General features: G+C 32.5%; 1 protein-coding gene across 3 annotated transcripts in view; it reads right to left on the reverse strand.

Annotated features, from left to right (window-relative positions):
* The window catches only part of DPP8 (dipeptidyl peptidase 8), an 87,690-nt gene that overhangs the window by 46,875 nt on the left and 28,727 nt on the right, over window positions 1–12,088 (reverse strand). For 2 of the 3 annotated variants that reach the window (XM_007479590.3, XM_056808599.1), the window contains exons 9-11: window positions 11,982–12,082; window positions 10,897–11,074; window positions 9,710–9,869 (exon numbers count right to left, since the gene is read on the reverse strand). In XM_007479590.3, coding sequence (XP_007479652.1) covers window positions 9,710–9,869; window positions 10,897–11,074; window positions 11,982–12,082 — 439 coding nt within the window. Of the gene's footprint in view, window positions 1–9,709; window positions 9,870–10,896; window positions 11,075–11,977; window positions 12,083–12,088 lie in introns of those variants that run through there. The other variant, XM_056808601.1, reaches the window with a different exon arrangement.

The following is a 12,088-nucleotide window of genomic DNA, read 5'->3' on the forward strand; positions in this document are numbered from 1 at the left end:
GTATAACTCAATGGAACTGCTATGTCAGCTTCAGTAGAGGGGAGGAAAGAGTAGGGGTGGGGAGGGAGGGAATCATGAATCATGTAACCATGGAAAAATATTCTAAAGTTAAAAAAAATCTTCTCTTTGCAAAAGAGAAATTATCTCTAAAAATAAAATGCAAACAAGTAACCCCAGAATTCAAAAGCTGGGTGCTTTATCTTTAATATCCTGGGTCTGATTTGATCAGAGTTTTATTGCCTTTTGATGTTATCTTTATTTAAGATGTTTAAACCTACCTATTTAATATTTACTACTCTTCAAAAAAACTCTTTATTTCCAGTTAAATTGGTCTACTAACATTCCAAAATTGACATTTCATCTTCTGGCTTTGACATGGTTATTCAGTAGGTCAGTCAACAAGTCTTTATTAAGCATCTACTATGTGTCTGATACTGAGCTGAGTACTGGAGATACAAAGGCTAAAACCAGTCCCTGCTTTCGAGGAGCTACCAAATGGAGAGACAACATACATACTACATATAAGAGTAGAGATCAGGGATGGGCCAGTGAGGAGTCAAGGATAATGTCTAGATTAGAAGCCAAGGTGACTGGGAGGATGGTACCTTTGAAAGTAATAGGGAAGTAAAAAAGAATGGAAGGGGGCAGTTAGGTGGTTCAATGGATTGAGTGCCAGATCTAGAGATGGGAAGTCCTAGATTAGAATCTGATCTCAGATATTTCCTAGTTGTGTGACCCTGGGCAAGACACTTATCCTCTATGGCCTATCCCTTTCTGCTCTTCTGCCTTGGAACACAGTATTGATTCTAAGACAGAAGGTAAAGGTTTAAAAAAAAAAGAATGGAGGGCTTGAAGGGAAAGATAATGAGTTCAGTTCTAAGCATGAATTTAAGATATAGGATATCCAGTTTGAGATGCCCAAAAGATATCTCAAAATGTGAGAGTGGAGGGTAAGAGACAAGTTAGGGCTGTTTAATTAGTCAGGGAACTGTAACCATAGAAATAAATGAATCTATGGAAGGTAATGTGATGTATAATATGGCCTCCTTATTTGCAGTTTTGCTTTCTGGAGTTTCAGTTATCCATGGTCAACAGCAAAGCATCAGAAGTCCCCTGAGAAGCACTAAAGGCCCACCAGGGCAGTGTCTGACATATCAGAAGGTTTTTCTGCTTTCACTCTTACTTTTTTATTTTTTGTAGGGGTTTGGAGGACAGAGGGAACTGAGAAGCACCAATCTGAGGGGTAAGAGCAGGAAGAGAGAGTATATGAGGTTAGTAGATATTCTTTTATATACATGGTTTCAGCCATCCACTGTAGGTCTTGGGAGTATATTCCCCATGGATATGGGGATCCTATTGTATATAGGGAGAAGTGAAGGGGCTCAGAACAGAGCCGTGGGGACAAGTTTGACCTGGATGAAGATCCAGCAAAGGAGACTTAGAACAAACTGCCCTTATCACTTAGAATATTTAGCTTCCTTCAAGGAGCTACTTCCTAAAGCCTTTTCTGACCCTCTCCCCACATTGTTAGTGCTTTTCCTCTGGTCAAATTACACTGCAGTATACTTATTTGAACATATTTGATTATGTGTATATACTGGTGTATCTACATTGGTGAGATCATAGATCCACTGAGATTGAAGTATGCCTGTTTACCAGACACAAACCAAAAGAATAATTGTATTGGATGGCACCAGAGCATCATTCTTCCAAGAAACAACATCAAAAACTCAATATATTAATTCTTGTAATTCTCCTATATTATGATATCATAATTCATGAGGATAATGGAAAAATTATGCTAAAGCGAATCCATGATTCGTCTAAGGCCACACAATTGGTCTTGGCAAAGCTAAAAGAAACTAATACCTAATTTCCCAGACTTGTTAACTTGATTGGACCAAGATGACTTATCTTAGTAAGGCATTTCTTTATGGAAGCATTGGGGAAGTATTTCTTTCTTACAAACTACAAAATGAATGTTTTCATTACACTTGCTGTTCACTTGTCAACAACTGATATGAGTTAAATTTTTCTGTAAACTGAATGAGGAAGGGAAAAAATACTATATAACATCTATTATATGACAAGAATTTTTCTAAGTGATTTACAAATATTATTTCATTTAATCCCCACAACATCCCTATAAAGTAGTTGTTATAATTATCTCCATTTTACAGTGAGGAAACTGAAATAAACAGAGGTTAAGTAACTTGCTAGGTTCACATAACCAGCAAGTATCTGAGGTCAGATTTGAACTTGGATATTCTTGACTCCAGGTCCAATATTCTGTCCCTTGCACCATGGAATGTCAATATTTTTTATTTATCTATGTGATAATGTCAATGATGAGATTGTCAAAGTAGGTAGGATGGTGAACCTATTTTCTAACCAGAAAAAATGGCCCACCAAAATGATTATGCACTCAAGTGAAATGCAACTAAAGTTTTTTCCTTAAAGAAAAACTGAACATTTGGTCTGCTTGTAAATTTTTTAAAATGTGCTGCTTTGTATTTGTATTTGTATTTTTTTATTTTATTTTTTAAATTCAAATTAATTTATTTAGTCAATTTAGAACATTATTCCTTGGTTATAAGAATTATATTATTTCCCTCCCTCTCCTCCCCCCTTCATATTTTTAAAAAGTGTGTGCATATATATATACATAAGAATATGTATACTTATATACATATACATACATATCATAGTCTAGTTTAGAAATAAGAAATAAAATATTATGTTATTAATAGGATAATAAAGTTTAAATAATTTATTTTAGTTTGAGCATGTTCTTGGTAGAAGACCATTTGCTTTTTAAGGTTCAGTTTAGATAAAAATGGAGTTCATCATCAACTGGCTGGCTACTTGGTGATAAATTCTTTGGTTATGACAGTCTATCAAATGTAACCCTCAGTCCTGCATGGTAGTTCTGCTTTTGCAGTGATTATAGTAGAGTGGCTGAAATGGGGGCAGAAGGTATTAAGAATAATAATTTTTAACTATAAAACTTAACTTATCTGTTATTCTTTAAATATGAAATGTTTGTTCAATGACCAACAAGTGAATAAGGAATCAAATTATATCAATCTTGATATTAACCTTATAAATAAAGCCAAAAGACAGAAGGGAGTAGCAGCTAAATAGAAGGTGAGGGGTAGGCCAAGCCAATATAATAAAAATGACAATTTTACCTAAACTTATTCAATATCCTACAAATTGAAATATCAAAGGATTAATTCCTTAATCAAGTTACAAAAAAGTGAAATTATATGGAGAAACAGGTCAAGAATCTCAATCTAGTGAAAAAAAAAACAACAACCCAGGAAAGTGAGGAATCTATCAGTATCATTTCCTATGGTACACAACAAAATAGTAAACCTCAAAGCAATCTGCTATTGGTTAAGAAATACAGGTTAATTAGTAGAAAAGATTAAAGCACACACACACAGAGCAAAAAAGAACCTAGGAGTCTAGTGTTTGATAAACTCAAAGATCCAAGCTCCTGAGCTAAAGACTCACTCAGTATTTAGCAAAAATATCTGGGAAGACTAGAAAACAGTCTGGCTTAGAAATTAGGTTAATACTAAAATTTCATACCATATACCAGGATAAACTTCAAATGCATACATGACCCAGACTTAAAAAGTGATACCATGAACAAATTAAAGTAAAGAGGAAATTTTCAATTCTATGGATAGAGTAAGAAATCAGGACCAAACAAAGGGCAGAAAATATCACAGAAAATAAAATAATTTTGATTATATAAGATAAAAAAAATATTTTACAAAAAATAAAACAAAACCCAAAACAGCTAAAATTAAAAGCCACGTAGGTAACTGGGGGGAAAAACACCTTTATAGTGTTTCATTAATAAGGATATCATTTCCAAGATATACAGTGATTCTTTCTATATAAGAATTTACTTTTAAGAATAAGGATCATTCTTCAACTGATAAATAATCAAATAATTTGAATAAGAGGGTTTAAAGGAACAAATCCAAGCTATCAATAACCATATGAGAAAAATGTTCCAACTCATAATAATTAGATAAAATGCAAAGGAAAACAATTCTGAGGGCTCACCTCACGTCCATCAGATTGGCAAACCTGACCAAAGAAAGATGACCAATCTTGAAGAGGCTGTAGGAAAATAGGCATATTGATGCAATGGTGGTGGTGAACAGCTGTGAATTGTTACAGCTGTTCTGGAAAGCAATGGAAATTTGATTATATTTAAACAGAAAAAGATATATGGGAATTATTCCTGAATCAGGTATTTATTAATTTGCACCTCAAACTTTTTAGATGAAAAAACATCAAAATTAATTCAAAGCTAGAGGGAAAAACAAGGCAGAGTATGCAATTTAAAAACTCCAATCTGACCTGTTTAAGTTACTGTATAAAAGGTGGAAAATAGATGGAGTAAAGAACATCTACACCGATTATAATAATTTCAATAAAAGTTTAACTGATATAAATGAATTATCATAATGAGATGAAAAAAAAAAAGACTAAAAAGTATGCCAAGTCAGGAAACATTAGACAGAGGGATGTGAAAGCCAAAGGCAATGCAAATTTAGAAGATAAGTTCATTTATAAAATATTAAGGAGAAAGACAGTAGAAAATTATAAGCAGAAATTGCCCCATAAGAGAGAAAGAAGCAATAAAAGAAAAAAAACAGCTGGAGGAAAGTTTGGTGAGAGAGTCATTAATTAAGCCAAGTCATATCACAGACTATGAAACCATAAAGAGGACAACATAAAAGATAAAAAAAAGATGTAATTTTTTTACCATCGAGAACTGTGGAATCACCATATTTGCATCTTAATATCATAATCTATAGACTGTTAAAGAATAATAATGAAGAAATCATAGATAGGAAAAACAGCACTAGAGCAAGAGATAAAAAAGAAAGTTGATGTGGTAGAGGACAGAATTTTGCAGACATCAGGGAAGTGATTCTCAAGGTACTTGAAAGAAGGGAAGATAGCAAAGATGTGGGGGAAAATGTCAGACCCCGTTATTACCTCTGCAAAAGTGACTGAGAGAACATGAAAAACTATTGATCTATAAGTTAACTTTCTATTTTACTAAAATGTTAGAAGAATAATCCACACATGATGCAAAGATCTAGAGAATGTAAGATCCCACAGTCCTAAATTACAATTTAAAAAGCATAGGGCAAAATGACATCTTTAAAGGGATGATCTGACCTACTAGTTGTTTTCCCAATTTGTCTTGTCTTGAACTTGAGCAGGCCAGATCTCATACATTTATTTAATCTTTTCCACCTGGATACTCATCTTCAAGATCCCAGTCAAGTTTGCCAACCTCATTCATAGAACTTTCCTTCAACCCCCGAGTTGACTATTCTATCTCCTTCAATTTCTTATGGAATTCTATCCAGAGCCCTTCTTTATACTGATTATATTCTACTTTCTATCATACTTTTTTATATCAAAATGTAGAGATGGAAGGGAAGTCAGAGGTCATCTAGTCCAAATTTTTATTTTACAGATGAGGAAAATTGAGGAGAAATTTGAAAAGACTTGCCCAAGATTACTTAGACAGTTAACAGTATTACCAAAATTCACATTTAGGTCTTTTGACTCCAAAACCAATATTCATTCCACTATATTCTGTGATTACTCCACTTTTGCACATATCTTATTCTTGTGTTAGACTGTAAGCTGCTTGACACCAGGGACTCTTCATATCCCCATATCTACTGCTTTGCACACAGAAGATACTTAATAAATGTTTATTGAATTTAATTTATCATGTTGGATCAGAGATCTAGGATGAGAAGGAACCTCAGAGACCATCTAATCTAACTCCCTCATTTACATGTGAGAAAAATGAAACCTAGGGAGATTAAATGACTCTCTAAATTTATACAGGTAATAATCATCAGGAACGGGATTTGAAACAAAGTCTTTTGATTGAAGAACAGTCATCTTTCCATTGCTCTGGACAATAACAAAATATTTATAGAAATTTTTTATATGTTTTGAACAATGACTACATTAATTACATTGTCAAATATTTCAGCTGCTTTCCTTTTCATATTTAGTTTATAATAGTGCACTGTCAATAAACATTTATTAAGTATCAACTAGGTGTAAGGTACTAGGCAAAGTGCTGGAGGCACAGAGCAGAAATATTTTAATTATAAAGTAGGGCCCCCTTATCTGCTGTTCTGCTTTCCATGGTTTCAGTTATCTCAGTTAACCATGGTCAAATATGAAATGTGAGGGGGAAAAAATGAAGTGTGGAAGGTCTGCTCAAAGCAGGGTCTTCACCAATCCCCTAGATTCTTTCACTTTTACTTTTTAAAGGTTTCATGGGGAGTGGAACTGCAGAGCACCACACTGGGGGGAAGGGGGGGCAGGAATAGGTATTTGCTTATCTCCATGGTTCCAATCATCAGAGATAGGTCTTGGAACATATCACCCATGGATATCAGCATATATTCAAACACATTCGCCTTTTTTGATTCTTCAGTAGTTAGAAATTTGTCTCTCTTCCACAATGGGAATAAATATACTAATTGCTTTCTTCTCCTCTAAAGATTAGTTCATTATGTTTTAATTCACTGACAACTAGAGTTTAGTGCTTTGCTGTTTACTAGTTGTGTGACATATGAGCTTAACTTTAACTTAACTTCTCTGAGTCTCAGTTTTATTACCTTTAAAATGGGATTTATAACACTTGTAGTACCTAGGCCACAGGGCTGTTGTAGCCCCAAATGAAATCACTATGCAAACTTTTAAGTATTATATAAATGTCAGTTATTTAAAAACTGTTGTATTAGCTGTAAAACTATGTTTGTTACCTAACTGCTCCAACATTTTTTGCTCCAACAATTGCTCCAACAATATTATTTGTTAAATAATTTTCTTCATCATTGCTGTTACTTTTGATTCATCTATGTAGTTGTTTATAAGTATCTACATTTGTTTTTGTTACCACTAGTCCATTTTATTGATGAATTTTTCTATTTTTAATTCATTAGCATATGATTTTGATAAATGTCACTGTCATATATTAAAATCTTGAATTGTACCTATCATTAATATTCCCTTTTCTTAAATAAAAAACTGTAAGCTTTGGCCATCTTATTTCTTTCTAATTAAATCAACTTAGAATATTCTATAACAAATGATCCATAAGGAATTTAATTGGCATTGTTATTTTATATATTAATGTAGAAGTATTGTTATCTATATTATATTTAATTGTACTCAAAAAGGAGCTTTTCATTTATTCATGTCTTGCTTTATATCTCAAACGAGGGGAAATTTATACTTTTATATTATGAATAATTTTTAATATTTTATATAATTTAATAATATCATTTAATAATATATTTGTTGTTTATTATAAATTTTTATATTATAAATAAAATTTATAATTTTATTTGCCCAAATTTTTATTATTTTTGTTGGTGCTTTAAATGGAATCTCTTTTTTTACTCTGCTTTCTAGTTATGTCATTAGTATACAAGAACACATTTTTGAGGATTTATCTCATATCCCACAACTTTGATGAATATGTTACTCTTTGTAATTTGTTAGCTTTAGATTCTTTAGGTATATGGTGATGCCACCTGAAATTTTTTTTATCATTTCATTTCCTATTTTACAGTTACTTAATTTTTCTAATAATTATTGCTTTTTTTCCCCTACTGCTTTCAAATATTCCTAAGTCTTCTCATTCTTAACAGTACTCTCAGTAGATTTCACCAAACCCTCAATCTATCATCTTATATCTTTCCTCCCTTTCTCAGATAAACTGAAAGCTATCTACACATGCAGCTTCTACCACCTTTCTTCTCACTTATCCTTATATCTTTGTAATTTGGCTTCTAACTAACCACCCAACTGTAATTCTCCCAGTTACTAGTGCTCTCTTAACCCACTCAGTTTTAACCTTTCTCAACCTATCTATTGCATTTGACACTTTCCCCTATGGAATTAATCTCTTACCTATTTAATTGCTCCTTCTTAGTCTGTTGCTGGCTCATTTTCCATTTGAGGGGTTCCAAATTGTGGGTATTCTTTAATGTTCTGTTCCAAGTCCTTATCTCTCCTCTCTCCATAATCCTCTCTGCAACCTCATTAGCCCCATAGATTTAATTATCATCTTTATGCAGATGACTCCTTGATCTATCCATATCCATTCCCTCCCCTTGTGCTTGAGCCCCATATCACTAAATGACTATTAAATATTTCAAACTGAATTTCTTAAACTCAACACATTCCAAATAGAAATTATTATCTCCCTCTCCACTCCCAAATGTTCTTTCTGCTGAAGAAACCATTGTCCTTCCAATCTCCCAGGTTCATAATCTTGGTATCCTTCATGAAGACAGAATAGTGCAGGAAAAAAATACTGCTCTTAAGAGGTAGAAGAAGACTGCATGAGGCACAAGTCCAGTTCTAATATTTACCTGGCAAAGTCTAACTTTTCAAAGTCATTTATTCATTTATAAAATGGACAGCAAAATAGTGTGGTATAGTAGGGAGTAGACTACAGAGACAGGATAACCCAGTTCAAGTCTAGCCTCTTGATACATAATGACAATGAGAACTAGGGTGAGAAATACTTTCTAGGGCTTCAGGCAATTCTATGCAATTCTCCAAATCGTTAGGTTGCAGAGCAACTGCCAATCTGCATTGGTAGGGGGGATATTTTCTCACCATGGATCTCCTATGCTGATAAAATCCTCAATATGGGCCAAAAAGCAAATAGAAAAGGAGAAAAAAATTCATCTACTTCATATGGTTGTTATGATGAAAGTATATTTTTGATTTGAAAGCCCTTTATAGACCTCAACACAATGGTTTTTGTCATTATTATTATGAGTGGCTAATTTTTTTTTTGTTATTGATCATCAACTTTGGGTATCAAAGTCCTATTCTATAGTGGGGAGCAATTTTAATAGCTGTTTCTGGTGGGATTTCTACTTTAAAAATGTGAAAAAAATTGCTCATAACTCTATCAAAGTCAAATGCCTATTCTGGGGCGGGGTCCTGTTCGGGAAGAGATAATATAATTCTTTAATAACTTTTATTATTTGTTTCTCTCTTAATGACCTATTCATAGTTCTCTATTTCCCCTTTTATCAGTCTTAGTATTTCTTGGGTACTAAACTTTCACATAACAGTAAGACAAATTACATTAAGTGGTTCATTATTTTCACTGTGGACATCATAATATATATTTCACAACTACATCAACTGAGAATAAGTTATAATAATGACAAGTCTGGAAGACATAAACAAATTTTGGATGCTCCTCTGCCATCTACAGTAATACTCCTTTTAATTTATATAGTGCTTTGTACGTCTTTCCAAAGGGCTTTTACACATAGTATCTCATTTGAATTCTCCAACTAACATTAGGCATAGAAGATACTGTTATTACTATTTTACAGATGTGAAAACTGAGGCCCAGAAAAGTAAAATGATTTGCCCAAGATAACAATGAGTCATTGGCATAATTATAATAAACTCAGATTTCTTACACTTTCCACTTGCTGCTTCCCATTCAAAAATTCTATTTATTTCTATTTACTCCAAAAAGGAGAGAGAAGAACACAGTTTTAAATTTCTGAGTATAACATGTTTAACAAGGCAAGTATTGGGATCACAATATATCTTATAAACAACACTTTGTACCCTCTCAAAAAAAATGATTTCTTACTTGGAGCAGGTAGCACTCCACTGGATCGTTTATACTTGCTCTCCTTTAAAATGGAAGTTATTTTATACAGATGTCGGAAACCTGTTTTGCATTCTGAGGCAAAAATAAACTCTATTTCATCTTCATGACTTTGGGGGAAAACATAAAAGATGTCATGGATCTGCAAAATAAAAAACTTAATTTACTACATATACCATTTTAAATGTCTTTCTATATACAAAATAAAATGATTTTATGTTCTAAACAAAATAATCTTATTTATATGCCTTAAAGTATAAGAAGAAATTACTATAACTAATGAGCATATTGAAACTACAACTTTTGCCTGTGTCTTTCAAACTCCAAATTAACTTGTATTTTTCCTTTCTGGAAATAAAATTGTAGTAGATAAGTTATTTGCTAAGAAGGTGGAAGAAGTTTCATCATCAAAATAGGATTATAATAAAAAATATTTTCAAATTCCTTTTTAAATTCAACATTTTAAAGTTTATTTATGTATGTATGTACATATATATGTATATATGTATATATATATATATATATATATACTTGGTTTAAAGTACTTCTGAGAGAATTTTAAAATTTTAAAAACTTCCAAAATTATCCTGATATCATGTTTGCTATAGTTCTCCCAACCCTGAAAGAAGCACAGTATAGAGCTCTAGAGAATATTTTTTTAAGGTCATTTCAGCAAAGCTGACTCTGCTGAAGAACACATGTAACTGTATACCAATACCTGATGTTTCCAGAAATGACTGTAAATAAGCAACCCAAGAGATGCCATTTCAATGGCATCAGCTTTCTATGTACATAACTGTTTAATTCTGGGACTGTTATTAGTAATCTTTGTGGTATGTTTAATATTTTAACAAACATCTACTGAAAATGAAAGTTTTTTGTTTATTTTCAGTAAGAAACTTGCTTATTGGAAGGGGAAGAAAACACATAATCTTAAATGAAAGAAAACTGAAAGTTTTACTTCTGGTGATTGAAAACAAATTTTCCTTGAAGTAATCAAGAAAGAGTAATCTAAAATGCTTCTGAAATGTTAAAAACTAGAGAAATGTCTCTTTTCTTTTGGATTTTTTCTTCCTTAAAGCCCATTTTGACAGGTGACTATAAGAAAATCAATGTTTGGTGCAATATTATGGAAATGTTTAACAAATAATTATAGAAACACATTATACATTTATCCAGATGTCTGTTGTTTCTTCATAAATAATGAGTGGTGTCACAGAATCAGGCACTGAATCTATGAGTTTCTGTCGTTCCATTGCATCATCTTCTACTGGGATAAATAATGCAGGGGATATTAACACTATCTGTAGTCGGGTTTGGGAACGATCTAGTAGGATGGACCAAGCACTATTAATGTAAAAAAAAGAAAAACTGATTAGAAAAAAGTTAGACATAGTTCTAAGAATATACAATATTAACCCCACATTACTTGCTAGAAAATGAAAAAATATTTTTCAGTGATGAAGTGAAAAGAGAATTGTAGAACCAATTGATTGTATATATTTATCAAAGGCAATTAAGATGTATCCTTTTGTAAAAAATTAAGAACATTTACCAGGTATGCTAAAACTTTCTTTCTCTAAATTCTCAGTAACATATAACCTTTAAAATATTTTCTTTCATTTTCTTTATTTATTTTTTAAATCCTTACCTTCTGTCTTGGGGCCAATATTATGTGTTGGCCCCAAGGCAGAAGAGTGGTAAGGGCTAGGCAATGGGAGTTAAGTGACTTTCCCAGGGTCACACAGCTGGGAAGTGTCTGAGGCCAGATTTGAACCCAGGACCTCCCATTTCCAGGCCTGACTCTCAATTCACTGAGCCACCCAGCTGCCTCCTTTTTCACTTTAAAGGCAACATATTACATAACTGCATGCAGTTCCTTTATACCATAATCTAGATATAAAGTTTGCTTCTATATTAATTTAAAAATAATTACATGTGTACCTGCAAATAAATTTAATAAAAGTGAAGTCCCAAAAATTATCTTGAGAAAAATGATAGCTCCAAATTCAAATTTGATAAATTTAATGAGAAATCAATGTTTAAGGTTGTAATAGTATTAAAATACCTCATCTCTTTTCTGATCAATGAGTTGGCTCAAGTCTTTGCATTACAGCATTAATATTTCTGCAAGCAGACACTTTTCCAAACAAAAAAGCATATTCCCACTGAAAGACAAATCTATAAATAAAAATGTTTTGAAAACTATGGATCCTAAGCCAGATATAAAGAGGAGATAATTTAACATACGCACTATTTTCCCTCTGGAGTCCATCCAGCTCTGGCAATATATTCAACTCCTTCAAACAGAACCTCAAAGGGTTGTACTAGTTCCTTATCCACCACATCTGCAATCTGTTG

The sequence above is a fragment of the Monodelphis domestica genome, chromosome 1 (genome assembly GCF_027887165.1).
Source record: "Monodelphis domestica isolate mMonDom1 chromosome 1, mMonDom1.pri, whole genome shotgun sequence".
NCBI classification, from domain to species: domain Eukaryota; kingdom Metazoa; phylum Chordata; class Mammalia; order Didelphimorphia; family Didelphidae; genus Monodelphis; species Monodelphis domestica.